The sequence below is a fragment of the Oncorhynchus mykiss genome, chromosome 8 (assembly GCF_013265735.2).
Source record: "Oncorhynchus mykiss isolate Arlee chromosome 8, USDA_OmykA_1.1, whole genome shotgun sequence".
NCBI lineage: Eukaryota > Metazoa > Chordata > Actinopteri > Salmoniformes > Salmonidae > Oncorhynchus > Oncorhynchus mykiss.
In genome coordinates this window covers 24,346,304-24,361,406 of record NC_048572.1, presented here as the reverse complement: position 1 = coordinate 24,361,406, position 15,103 = coordinate 24,346,304, and the positions used below count along the sequence as shown (strand labels likewise).

At 42.1% G+C, this 15,103-nt stretch overlaps 1 protein-coding gene across 9 annotated transcripts in view; it reads left to right on the top strand.

Annotated features, from left to right (window-relative positions):
- Positions 1 to 15,103, top strand: part of ncoa1 (nuclear receptor coactivator 1) — a 99,996-nt gene that overhangs the window by 36,531 nt on the left and 48,362 nt on the right. For all 9 annotated transcript variants that reach the window (XM_021612063.2, XM_021612059.2, XM_021612060.2 and 6 more), the window contains one exon: positions 11,368 to 11,473. In XM_021612063.2, the coding sequence (XP_021467738.2) occupies positions 11,385 to 11,473 (89 nt within the window). In that variant the 5' untranslated portion in view covers positions 11,368 to 11,384. The remainder of the gene's footprint in view (positions 1 to 11,367; positions 11,474 to 15,103) is intronic.

Genomic DNA, 15,103 nt, shown 5'->3' with positions numbered 1-15,103 from the left:
CAAATGAGCTGCAGCGGACTGGGCTGACCCTAAATACAGCTGCCTGTACATCAAATGAGCTGCAGCGGACTGGGCTGACCCTAAATACAGCTGCCTGTACATCAAATGAGCTGCAGCGGACTGGGCTGACCCTAAATACAGCTGCCCGCACATCAAATGAGCTGCAGTGGACTGGGCTGACCCTAAATACAGCTGCCTGCACATCAAATGAGCTGCAGCGGACTGGGCTGACCCTAAATACAGCTGCCTGTACATCAAATGAGCTGCAGCGGACTGGGCTGACCCTAAATACAGCTGCCTGCACATCAAATGAGCTGCAGTGGACTGGGCTGACCCTAAATACAGCTGCCTGTACATCAAATGAGCTGCAGCGGACTGGGCTGACCCTAAATACAGCTGCCTGCACATCAAATGAGCTGCAGTGGACTGGGCTGACCCTAAATACAGCTGCCTGCACATCAAATGAGCTGCAGTGGACTGGGCTGACCCTAAATACAGCTGCTTGCACATCAAATGCTAATTTCGGTGTAGATTTCTATCATGTCTGGAAACCATTGTTATGTGGCTTCAATGCCCGGCCTCAATGTAAAACGTATTTAGCTGGCCTCGGGGCTTGTGTTGGAGAATCTGGTTCATTAAGTTGAGCAGACCATTGTTTACTGTGGTTGGTTCTCACACACGTGCTCGTTAAATAATGGTCGACAACAGAGTCATCTCATTGACCACTGGCACCAAACTATCAGTGTCTGTATAAGTCTCATACATTAATATGGAAAGGCCCCATCTAGGCCTTTGCTCCCGAGTGGCGCAGTGGTCTAATGCACTAAAGGTGTCACTACAGACCCTGGTTCAATTCCAGGCTGTATCACAACTGGCCGTGATTGGGAGTCCCATAGGGCGGCTCACAATTGGCCCAGCGTCGCCCGGGTCAGGGTTTGGCCGGGGTAGACCGTCATTGTGAATAATAATTTGTTCTGAAATGACTTGCCTAGTAAAATAAAATAAAATAAAAATTGTCCTAAAGGCAAAATGGGCTGTAGGGAAATTTCAGAGGGTGAGATGTGAAGCTTTTGTTGCTGTTGTTTGTGGATGTGTGTGTGTGCATGCAGTGTTTTGGTATGTGTCTAAGTTAGTTACAGTCTTGTTTTGGCCTGTCTATGGTGCTGGTGTTTTGACTTCTGAGGTGTTTGTGTTGTTGTTTGCTGGACTGTTTATAAGGTATTACCTTTCCAGCCTGTGTTGAATTGTAAGGGGCTGCTATTCTGGCCTGTGTGGAGGCTCTGATTCGAGGTGAAATGCTGCAAATGAGGCTAGTGGGGATTAGGGCCGTCCTGCGCGGTGCGTGGCTGCCCTGGGTTTCTGTTCTGTGACAATAGTGGCTTGTTTCGGTGCCTTTGGATCAAAGCTTGAGTGAGCTGGGAGAGGGTGGTGGTGGCGGAGGGGACACGGGGGGGCGAGTCTTGGCCTGAGAGGTCCTGAATAACGCTAGTCACAGTGGCCCCCCGTCAGGAATGCAGCACACTGAACTATACACCAGAGCACTGGCTGCTGTTGACACTGGCCATACCAATGATGTGTGTATGTGCAAGGCTTGTGCTCAGTTCAGAAATGAATTGAGAATGCCTCAAATTCCAATTAAATTCTTGAATTTGAATTGAAGTGGTAAATCGTATACAGAATTGCAATTCAAATTTTAATTCAAGGAAATATAATTTAATTCAGTGAAATTCAATGAAATTAAAATGCCTCTTCTATTCTATATTAGGTGTAGTCCATACAAATATACATAAAACGTTGTTATATACATGCGTATAAAATATTGATGAAACAATTTATTTTCATGACAAACTCTTAAAATGAATAATCAAGGAAAACAAAATATGTACAGTGCTTTCAGAAAGTATTTATACCCCTTGACTTTTTCCGCATTTTGTTGTTACAGCCTGAATTCAAAATGGATTAAGTAGATTTTCTCACCTGATTTAGCTAATTTATTGAAAATGAAATGCAGAAATATCTCATTTACATAAGTATTCCCACCCCTGACTCAGTACACATTAGAATCCTCTTTGGCAATGATTACTGTATGTAAGCCTCTGAGAGCTTTCACACCTGAATTGTAGAATATTTGCAAATTATTCTTAAAAACAAAGCTCTGTCAAGTTTTTTTCTGTTCATTGCTAGAAGGCAATTTCAAGTCTTGCCATAGGTTTTCAAGACGATTTAAGTCAAAACTGTAACTAGGCCACTCAGAAACATTTTATATCATCTTGGTAAGCAACTCCAGTGTATATTTGGTCTTGTATTAGGTTATTGTCCTTCTGAAATGGTGAATTTGTCTCCCAGTGTCTGGTGGAAAACAGACTGAACCATTTTCTCCTCTCTGATTTTGCCTGTGCTTAGCTCTGTTCTGCTTCTTTTTATCCTATTAAACTCCCAGTTCTTGACAATGACAAGCATAGCCATAACATGATGCAACCACTGCCATGTTTGAAAATATGAAGAGTAGTACTCAGTGATGTGAAGTGTTGGATTTGCCCCAAACATAACGCTTTGTATTCAGGACAAAAAGTTAATTTCTTTGCCACATTTTTTGCAGCTTTACTTTAGTGCATTATTGCAAACAGAATGCATGTTTTGGAATATTTTTATTCTGTACAGGCGTCCTTCTTTTCACTCTGTTATTTAGGTTAGCTTTGTAGAATAACTACAATGTTGTTGATCCATCCTCAGTTTTCTCCTATCACAGCCATTAAACTCATAACTGTTTTACAGTTGCCATTGGCCTCATGGTGAAATCCCTGAGTGGTTTCCTTCCTCTCCTGCAACTAGGAAGGACGTCTGTATCTTTTTATTGACTTGGTGTATTGATACACAATCCAAAAAATGTAATAAACTTAACCATGCTCAAAGGGATAGTCAATGTCTGCTTTTTTATTTGTTTTAACCCTCTACCAAAAGGTTTTGGTATTTTATTAGTATCCCCATTAGCTGTGGCAAAAGCAGCAGCTACTCTTCCTAGGGTCCGCACAAAGCATGAAACATAATACAGAATTACATAATATAGAACATCATTAGAAAGAACAGCTAAATGACAGAACTACATACATTTTAAAAAGGCACACGTAGCCTACATATCAATGTATACACACAAACTGTCTAGGTCAAATAGGGGAGAGGCGTTGTGCCGCGAGGTATTGCTTTATCTGTTATTTGAAACCAGGTTTGCTGTTTATTTGAACAATATGAGATGGAATGAAGTTCCATGCAATAAGGGCTCTATATAATAGTGTACGTTTTCTTGAATTTGTTCTGGATTTGGGCACTATGAAAAGACCCTTCGTGGCATGTCTGTTGGGATAAGTGTGTCAGAGCTGGGTGTAATTTGACTATGCAAACAATTTGGGATTTTCAACACATTAATGTTTCTTATAAAAAGAAGTGATGCAGTCAGTCTTTCCTCAACTCTTAGCCAAGAGAGACTGGCATGCATAGTATTTTTATCAGCCCTCTGATTACAATTAAGAGCAAAAAGTGCCACTCTGTTCTGGGCCAGCTGAAGCTTAACTAATTCTTTCCTAGCTGCACTGGACCACATGACTAGACAATAATCAAGATTAGACAAAACTAGAGCCTGCAGAACTTGCTTTTTGTAGTGTGGTGTCGAAAAAGCAGAGCATCTCTTTATTACGGCTAGACCTCTCCCCATTTTTGCAACCATTGAATCTATATGTTTTGACCATGACAGTTTGCAGTCTAAGGTAATGACAAATCATTTGGTCTCCTCAACTTGTTCAACAGCCACACCATTATCAGATTCAGCTGAGGTCTAGCACTTAAGGAATGATTTGTACCAAATACAGTGCTCGTAAGTTTTAGAGATGTTCAGGACAAGTTTATTACTGGCCACCCATTCCAAAACAGAGTGCAACTCTTTGTTAAGGGTTTCAGTGACTTCATTAGCTGTGGTTGCTGATGTGTATATGGTTGAATCATCAGCATACATGGACACACATGCATTGTTTGATGCCAGTGGCAGGTCATTGGTAAAAATAGAAAAGAGTAGAGGGCCTAGAGAGCTGCTCTGCGGTACCCCACACTTTACATGTTTGACATTAGAGACGCTTCCATCAAAGAAAACCCTTTGAGTTCTATTAGATAGATAGCTCTGAATCCACGATATGGCAGAAGTCGAAAAGCCATAGCACTTCCGTTTTTTCAACAACAGGTTATGGTCAATAATATCAAAGGCTGCACTGAAATCTAACAGTACAGCTCCCACAATGTTCTTATCAATTTCTTTCAACCAATAATCAGTCATTTGTGTCAGTTCAGTACATGTTGATTGCCCTTCTGTCTGTTCATTTGTTTACAGTCAAATAGCATTGTATTTGGCCAAACACAATTTTTTCCAACCGTTTGCTAAGAGCTGGCAGCAAGCCTATAGGTCTGCTGTTAGAACCAGTAAAGGCCGCTTTACCACTCTTGGAAAGCAGAATTACTTTGGCTTCCCTCCAGGCCTGAGGACAGACTTTCCTCTATGCTCAGATTGAAGATATGACAGATAGGCGTGGCTACAGTCAGCCACCATCATCTGTAGCTTTCCATCTAAGTTGTCAATGCCAGGAGGTTTGTCATTATTGATCGTTAACAATTTTTCCACCTCTCCCATTCTAACTTACAAAATTCAAACGTGCACGGCTTTTCTTTCATTATTAGTTTTGTATGCATTAAAATCATTGCTCACATTTCCTGCCTAAGTTTGCCCGCTTTGCCAATTAAATAATCATAAAAATAATTGGCAAAATCAAATGGTTTTGTGATGAATAAGCCATTTGATTCGATGAAAGATGGAGTTGAATTTGTCTTTCTGCCCATAATTTAATTTAAAGTACTTTTTTCAATCATTCTTTATTTCATTGATCTTGGCTTCATAATGATTTTTTTTCTTCTTTTTGTTGAGTTTAGTCACATAATTTCTCAATTTGCAGTAAGTAAGCCAGTCAGATGTACAGCCAGACTTATTAGCCACTCCTTTTGCCCCATTTCAACCATACAGTTTTTCAATTCTTCATCAATCCATTGAACAGTTCTAACAGTCAGTTTCTTAACAGGTTCATGTTTATCAATAATTGGAAGAAGCAATTTCATAAACTTCACTTCTATTAAGTGCAGTATCTGGATGCTCCTCAACACTTTTTTTGTGTTTTTTTTGTTGTTGAATTTTTACCCCTTTTTCTCCCCAATTTCATGGTATCCAATTGTTTTAGTAGCTACTATCTTGTCTCATCGCTACAACTCCCGTACGGGCTCGGGAGAGACGAAGGTTGAAAGTCATGCATCCTCCGATACACAACCCAACCAAGCCGCACTGCTTCTTAACACAGCGCGCATCCAACCCGGAAGCCATCCAAGGAGGCTTTTGTATGATCTCTGATACACTATTTTAGGCCCAGCTGTTGGAACTTTGGCTTTCCTGGATATAGCCACTATATTGTGATCACTGCATCCAATGGGTACGGATACAGCTTTAGAACAAAGTTCTACAGCATTAGTAAAAATGTGATCGATACATGTGGAGGATCTTGTTCCTGTAGTGTTTGTAAACACCCTGATAGGTTGATTAATAACCTGAACCAGATTACAGGCACTGGTTACAGTAAGAAGCTTCCTCTTGGACAGCTAGAGGAAAACCAGTCAATATTCAGGTCCCCAAGAAAGTAGACCTCTGTTTACATTACATACACAATCGAACATTTCATACACATTATTTAGATACTGACTGTTAGCACTTGGTGGCCTATAGCAACACCCCAAAATGAAAGACTTTAGATGTGCCAAGTGAACCTGCAAGCACAACACTTCAATAACACTTGACATAAGATCTTCTCTAAGTATTTCAGGGATATGGCTCTGAATATATACAGCAACTCCTCCCCCATAAGAATTTCTGTCTCTTCTATAGATGTCAAATCCTTGTATTGCTACTGATGTATCATCAAATTATCTAAATGAGTCTCAAATGGCTAATATATGAATGTTATCTGATGTTAGCAAGTTATTGATTTCATGAACCTTATTTCTAAGGCTACGCATATTAATATGGGCTATTTGCAGCCCTTTCCTGGGTAGCTTATCAGAAATAGACATAATATTGAAAAGAGCAGACAAAGCAAGATTTTTTTTTAAATACATTCAGCAGTCCATTAACTTCTTCGATATAGGGGGCGCTCTTTTTATTTTTGGATGAAAAACGTTCCCGTTTTAAACAAGATATTTTGTCACGACAAGATGCTCGACTATGCATATAATTGACAGCTTTGGAAAGAAAACACTGACGTTTCCAAAACTGCAAAGATATTGTCTGTGAGTGCCACAGAACTGATGTTACAAAAACAACCCAGATAAAAATACAATCAGGAAGTGCCGCATTTTTTGAAACCGCCTCATGGCAATGACTCCTTATATGGCTGTGGAGGAGCTAGGAGTCAGCTTACCTTTTCCACATTTTCCCCAAGGTGTCTGCAGCATTGTGACGTATTTGTAGGCATATCATTGGAAGATTGACCATAAGAGACTACATTTACCAGGTGGTCGCTTGGTGTCCTCCGTCGCAATTATTGCGTAATCTCCAGCTGCAGAACTTTTCCGTTTTCTTCTGATGAGAAGCCAGCTGCCACCACTGATAGATTATCGAATAGATATGTGAAAAACACCTTGAGGATTGATTCTAAACAACGTTTGCCATGTTTCTGTCGATATTATGGAGCTAATTTGGAAAAAAGTTTGGCGTTGTAAGTGACTGCATTTTCGTTTTTTTTTCTTAGCCAAACGTGATGAACAAAACGGAGCTATTTCTCTTACACAAATAATATTTTGGGAAAAAATGAACATTTGCCATCTAACTGAGAGTCTCGTCATTGAAAACATCTGAAGTTCTTCAAAGGTAAATGATTTTATTTGAATGCTTTTCTTGTTTTTGTGAAAATGTTGCCTGCTGAATGCTAGCCTTAATGCTATGCTAGGCTATCAATACTCTTACACAAATGCTTGTGTAGCTTTGGTTAAAGCATATTTTGAAAATCTGAGATGACAGTGTTGTTAACAAAAGGCTAAGCTTGTGTTTCAATATATTTATTTCATTTCATTTGCGATTTTCATGAATAGGAAACGTTGCGTTATGGTAATGAGCTTGAGGCTATGATTACACTCTTGCCGTTCTCCTGTTTCAACTTGTCGAGCTGACCTTGGGAGAACTGCAAACTGTTCTTCAGGTCCTGGACCTCTCTGGTCAGGTCATACATTCTTTTATTAGTAGAATCCACAAGTATTTGGACAAAATACTTGAAACTATTTTGTTGTTGTAACAACTGCTTATAGGTCTCTTTTTGTTTGCTTAAAAGGTCCTTCACGTGTGATCGAGAGACACCACTGGCACTGTCCTCAACGGTACTCCAGTCGACTTTGGTCTTTGTCATGGTAGCTAGCAACGTATGTTAGGCTGTTACTCTTTGCAGTTCCAGACAGGGCAGGTACAGGGAAAATTGCTAACCACAAACAGTAGGGATCTAGACAGCCACAAACCCGGCACAATCCGCAGCCCCAGCCACAATGGCTACCCGCATCGCGGGCTGCGTTCAAGAACACCTCGCTAGCTTGATGACAGGCTAGCTAGCAGCTACGCTAGCTGCGACGCCAAATAGCTTCTCAGACCCATCCTTGGTCGGTAGGATCACTGGAAAGATACAAGCAGTCCTAGCAACTGATGCCAACGGCGTTGCGGCATCCAACATAAGAAGAGGTTGGGATAATACTGTGAAACTGAAACTGACCATGCCCTTTTAGTGTAAGATCTGTTTGAAACAACTGCCTGAAATGTCAGCCTGTTCTGGTGAGATGGAGTTTTGGCATCCCTGGTGCCATCACCAGCTGGTAAATTAGTTAATAGACCAATAAGGTGACACCTTCATTGCGAGGCATTTAAAAATGTCCCTGGTCTTTGTGGTTAAGTCTGTGTTTTGAAATTCACTGTTCGACTGAGGGACCAACCTTACAGATAATTGTGTGGGGTACAGAGGTGAGGTAGTCATTTAAAAAATAATGTTAAACACTGTCATTGCACACACATTGAGTCCATGCAACTTTATTATGTGACTTGTTAAGCACATTTTTACTCCCGAACTTATTTAGGCTTGCCATAACAAAGGGGTTGAGTACTTATTGACCCAAGATATTTCAGCTTATCATTTGTATTCATTTGTAAACATGTCTAAAAACATGTCTAAAAACATTATCACTTTGAAATTATGTTGTATTGTGTGTAGGCCAGTGACACAAAATCTATTCCATTTTAAGTTCAGGCTGTAACACAACAATATTTTGAAAAAGTCAAGGGGTGTGAATAGTTTCTGAAGGCACTGTATGTGAATATTCTGTTTCATTAACCTCTCTAGGGTATGTGGGACGCTAGCGTCCCACCAGGCCAACATCCAGTGAGATTGCAGAGCGCCAAATTCAAATACAGAAATACTCATTATAAAAATTCAGAAAAGATACAACTATTAAACATAGGTTTAAAGATGAACTTCTTGTGAATCCAACCACGGTGTCAGATTTAAAAAATGCTGTACGGCGAAAGCATACCTTACAATTATTTGAGAACATAGCCCAACAGACAAATCATTACAAACAGTAACCAGCCAAGTAGAAGAGTTACACAAGTCAGAAATAGAGATAAAATTAATCCCTTACCTTTGATGATCTTCATATGTTTGCACTCAGAAGACATTCATTTATTCAATAAATGTTCCTTTTGTTCGATAAAGTGTCTCTTTATATCCGAAAACCTTCGCATTTTCTTCAGTAATCCACAGGCTCAAACGCAGTCACAACAGGCAGACCAAAAAATCCAAATTGTATCCGGAAAGTTCATAGAAACATGTAAAACAATGTTTATATTCAATCCTCTGGTTGTTTTAGCCTAAATGATCTATAATATTTCAACCGGACAATAACGTCGTCAATATAAAAAGTAAACCAGAAAGGCACTCTCTCTGGTCGCGCTCATGAAAAAGCTCTGTGACACGGCAGGGTCCACTCATTCAGACTGCTCTTACTCCCTAATTTTTCAGAATACAAGCCTGAAACAATTTCTGAAGACTGTTGACATCTAGTGGAAGGCATAGAAACTGCAATTTGAGTCCTAAGTCAATGGATACTGTAATGGCATTGAATAGGGAAAAAAAGGGGAAAAAATCCTACTTCCTGAATGGCGTTTTCTCAGGTTTTCGCTTGCCAAATCAGTTCTGTTATACTCACAGACATTATTTTAACAGTTTTGGAAACTTTAGAGTGTTTTCTATCCAAATCATATCCTATCTTCTGGGCCCGAGTAAAAGGCAGTTTAATTTGGGCATGCTTTTCCTCCAAAATTCCAAATGCTGCCCCCTACCCTAGAGAAGTTAATCACGTAAATATTTTTTTTACATTGGGAAAATACTACATTTCCCAGAATGCATTAGTGTAACCCTCAAGTTTACCCTAAAGCCTTCAAAAAGGAGCCACACAAATTAAATGGTTGGTGGAAATACAATTGGCTATTTTAAGCACTAAGGTCAAAAGTTTCAAGATGGCGTCGGATAACACGTTTTCCATGTTTCTAGCTCCTTGACAACATTGAAGTATTTTTTTTTTTGTGTGTGTAATTTCTTGCATAAGCATTTCGCTGCACCCTCTAACTTCTGCTAAACTGTGTACACGGCCAATAAACTTAGATTTGAAAAGTATATGAACATTGTTTCTAGAGAGAAGTGATATAACTCTGTAACTCTGTGTTGTTGTATGTGTCGAATTGCTACGCTTTATCTTGGCCAGGTCGCAGTTGCAAATGAGAACTTGTTCTCAACTAGCCTACCTGGTTAAATAAAGGTGAAATAAATAAAAAATATATTCTTTGGTATCTGGAAGTGTGACCTGTCAGATTCAGTGAAACTAATGTTCTATGACTGAATAGAATTGCTTTGAATTGCACCGATTTTAAATTCTACTACCTGCCACAAAAAAATCAAATTCTACATCCTGTGGGGTGTGGTCAATTCCATTTGAATTTCAACTCGTGAGTTGAATGGGAGTCAATTTGGAATTGAGCACAACCCTGGTGTGTGCGTGTGTGTGTACTGTACATATGTGTTGTATTACCAATCAGTAGGACCGGTGTGATCCATGGTATGTTATGTAGGTTAGGTATGATCCATGGTATGTTATGTAGGTTAGGTATGATCCATGGTATGTTATGTAGGTTAGGTATGATCCATGGTATGCTATGTAGGTTAGGTTAGGATCCGTGGTATGTTATGTAGGTTATGTATGATCCATGGTATGTTATGTAGGTTAGGTTAGGATCCATGGTATGTTATGTAGTTTAGGTTAGGTTAGGATCCATGCTTTCATGAGACTGATGTTTTAGAACTGTGTTTTTCTCAGTCAGACAGATGAGGTGTAGAATTCCCTCACAGAAAGACTCTTGCCTGAGCGTGTCCAGTTGCCATGGCTACAGCTAGTTACTGACAACACCTGATGCAGGGACAGAGACAGAGTGACAGAGAGAGGTAGCATCCTGCTGTGCTCTGCAAATCAACAACCAATCATGTGGGGCCAGTGGGGAGGCAACCACACACAGCCATCTGACCACGTTGTCACAACGGTCGACCAAAGGTTGACCAAACAGTGTCTGCAGCCTCATATACGTAGTACGTATATGGCTGCAGACAAACACAAACCATAGTTAATGTTGAACCCCAATCAGTTATCGCACTGCTTGTGGAGCATAGAGGAGGCCGAAGAGTCAACCAAAGGAAAAAACAATCACAGCTAAACAAAAATCAGCCATAACAGCACTTCAGGCTATATTTGAGCATTATGGAAACCCCTAATAAACTCCATGACTCTTTACCAACGCCAGTCAGTGTGACGCACAAATATGAGTTTAATTTTTTTGTCTTTTTCATTAACAACAGCTGTGATGGATCACTGGGAATTCCAGCTCCACAAATCTGCACTGGACATGCCTCTTTAATTTAACCAGTCTTAGTCTTCGTCTTTGATCTGTGGTGCTGTATGTCTCCCCTACAGTTACAGTACATGCCTGTGACCCTCAGCCACGTAGCCATCCGCAGAAATCCCCATCAAACCCCCCAGCACAGACTCACTACCGATAACCCTGCTTGGGTTAGGGCTGCAGGGCAAGGTCAGGGGGTGGATAAAATGCACACTAATTAGGCCAGCGATAGGTGTGTGTGTGTGATCGGAGGGGTCCCATTTGCTTCCTATGCCTGACCTGGTTCTGACTCAGTCCTCTTCTCTCCCCAGGTGTGCTGGAGCTCAGAATGAGTGCTGTAGGGGAAAGGGCACTGGAACCTGCCACGTCAGAGCCTCGTAAGAGGAAGGGCTCGCTATGCGACATCTCAGGCCAGAGGTAAGTCACTCAGAACTAGCAGACACTCTCATCCAGAACGAAGGACAATGAGGATGATGATGATCTTTGTCCTTCATGCATAAATTCTTTCCACTACTCTACATACTCAATAAGAAGCATCCTCTCAGACGTATAGCCTAGCTAGCTGCCAACAGATATGGCCTTTTATGTTAATCTGTGTTTGCATAGTCACCCCAGTCACAACACACAGTCACCGTGTCAATTGTCACCTTGCTTGACAACTCAACTTAATTCATACGGGTGTTCTGGCTATGGCCCAACCCATCGATTTCGGGGACCAATCAGACGGTCTAGAATGTATTTCCATGTTAGAAATCGTCAGGGAGGTACTCAGATGCAGACTCATTGCAGAGAAGAAACTAACGTCCGTGGGCATGGCATAGCGTTTGGTTGGAGCAAGGAGTTCGGGTAGCCAGGCAACTTGTCACTTGCTGTCACTTGGTCATACTTATGTCATATTGGTCTTTCACTACCTGCTTCTATGGCCGCATATTTCACATACCCTGTTGGTGTTGAGGAATAGGAGTTTGAGCCAAGAGCACAGTAAGGGCAGAATCTCAACCTGACTTGCACACTGTTAGCGCACACGTATTAAACTTGAATTCTTGTGTAATCATGCAGTTATGTCAAAGGGAGATTTGTATAATGTGTGCTGATTTGGCCCTACAGACGCTGTGTTAGTGGATGTAGGTTGCCAAGGAGGATTGTGTGTCTGTGGTGTTGGACTGGAGCAGGCTGATCTGTCTTGCTGAGTTATAGCTAGGGTCTCCTCTACAAGGCCTCAATAGGCTAATGTAACTGCAGTCTGATCAACACCACTGTAAAGCACAGCACAGTACAGAGCTGCCTTTCTGTTTCTACAGCAACCCCACACAGCGCCTGACCTGCACACACCCTACACACACCACACTCAATACGCCTGTGCACAAGCAGCCTTGGCAATGCACTGACCTACTTTCAGTGCTCTCGTCTCCAGCACTCACTCACTTGCATATACATACAATACGCACACATACATACACTCACATATACAGACACACATACACTCACACATAGTTACTGTACATACGCACACATAAGCAGTTATATGTGCACTCACTCCCCCTCACACACAAATATTAGCCTGTGGGCCAGGGATTGCCGAAGACAGCAGAACAACCCTTATCAATCCTATCCTATCCTCCTCACTTCTCAAGTATCACTCATATATATTTTATCATGTTTACCACATTTCTTCTGCAACTTACTTTCAAATTCAGCGGGCTAAAAATGTATTCTTCCGTTGGTGGAATTTGAGAGAAGGTCAAGCTGATCCGTAGTCAGTCCCTGCATTCCTCTTATATCTCACACATGGTCAGTGTAGAGCTAGTAGTCATTCCCAGCTGGCAGTGCTAGGCTAACCCAGTTAGCTGCTGGGCTGCTGCTAGAGTGTGGATGTGAGCGCATCCACTGTGTGTATACGTGTGCGATTGAGTGTAAATGCATGCGCCTCCCCTGTGTGTGTGTGTTTGAGCATGCCTGCCCTGTGGCCTGGCTCCAGGCCCGGGATTCCAGCCCACCCACCAAGCGGCCCTGGGAGCTCTGATCGGCCCCCAAGGTAACGAGACGCCCCTGTGTGTCTCTGAGAGAGAGAGGGGGGTCTAGGGTTCGCCCACCAACCAATAATTCACAAAATGGGACAAACACCAAATTGAGACTGCATGCAGAATTCTGCAAAAATATCCTCTGTGTACAACTTAAAACACCAAATAATGCATGCAAAGCGGAATTAGGATGATACCTGCTCATTATCAAAATCTACAACCACCTAAAATTCTACAACCACCTAAAAGGAAGCGATTCCCAAACCTTCCATAACAAAGCCATCACCTACAGAAAGATGAACCTGGAGAAAAGTTCCCCTAAGCAAGTTGGTCCTGTGGCTCTGTTCACAAAAACAAAGAGACCCAACCAAATCATGAGAAAGCAAAAAGAGAATTACTTGGCACATTGAAAATAATTAACAAAAAAACAGCGCAAACTAGAATCCTATTTGTCCCTAAACAGAGAATAAACAGTGGCAGAATACCGGACCACTGTGACTGACGGTGCAGCAGAGGGGGAAGACGAAGCGGCCACCTGGTCAGGCTCCGTAGACGTGTACATCGCCCACTGCTCCCAAGTATACTGCAAGCCAATGTAAAGTCTGTTGACAACAAGGTAGACAAAATTCGAACAAGAGTTGCCTTCCAGAGAGACAGAAGAGATTGAAACATTCTCTGTTTCACGGAAACATGTCTCTCCATGCATCGCGCCAACAGAGATAAACACCCTCTCTGGGAAGAGGAAGGGCGGGGGTGTATGCTTCATGATTAACGACTCATGGTGTAATCATAACAACATACAGGAACTAAAGTCCTACTGCTCACTCTACTTAGAATTCCTTACAATCAAATGCTGGCCATTTTACCTACCAAGAGAATTCTCGTCAGTTATAGTCACAGCTGTGAACATTACCCCACAAGCAGACAGCAAGACGGCCACCAAGGAACTTCACTAGACTATATGCAAACTGGAAACCATATATCCTGAGGCTGCATTTATTTTAACTGGGGATTTTAACAAAGCAAAATTGAGAACAATGCCACCTAAATTCTAACAGCATATTGGTTGCGCCACGCGCATGGGAAATACCCTCAACCACTGCTACTCCAACTTCCGCGATGAATACAATGCCCTCCCCCTCCCTTCCTTCGGCAAATTCGACCACGACGCCATCTTGCTCCTTCTTACCGTCTTACAGGCAGAAACTCAAACAGGATGTACCAGTGACAAGAACCATTCAACACTGGTCCGACCAATCGGAAGCCACACTTCCAAGATTATTTTGATCACCCGGACTGGAATATGTTCCGGTCAGCCTCAGAGAATAACATCGACCTATGCGCTGACTTGTTGAGGGTGTTTATAAAGAAGTGCATTGGAGATCTTGTACCCACTGTGACTATTAAAACCTACCCTAACCAGAAACCTTGGATGGATGGCGGCATTCGCTCAAAACTGAAAGCGCGATCCACCGCATTTAACGGTGGAAAGAGGTCTGGGAATATGGCTGAATATAAACAGTGTAGTTATTCCCTACGCAAGGCAATCAAACAAGCAAAATGCCAGTACAGGGACTAGATGGAGTCGCAATTCAATGGCTCAGACACAAAATGTATGTGGCAGGGTCTACAGGAAATCACAAACTACAAACAGAAAACCAGCCACGTCACGGACACCGACGTCACGCTTCCAGACAAACTAAACACCTTCTTTGCCCGCTTTGAGGATAATCCAGTTCCACTGTCGCGTCCCGCTAACAAGGACGGCACCCCCCCTCCTCCTTGGTTGATGTGAGTAAAACATTTAAACGTGTTAACCCTCGCAAGGCTGCTGGCCCAGATGACATCCCTAGCCGTGTCCTCAGAACATGTGCAGACCAGCTGGCTGGTCTGTTTACGGACATATTCAATCGCTCCCTATCCCAGTCTGTACCCGCCAAGCTCATCATCCAGCTGTAGACCCTCGGTCTCCACCCCGCCCTGTGCAATTGGGTCCTGAAGTTCCTGACAGGCCACCCCAGGTGGT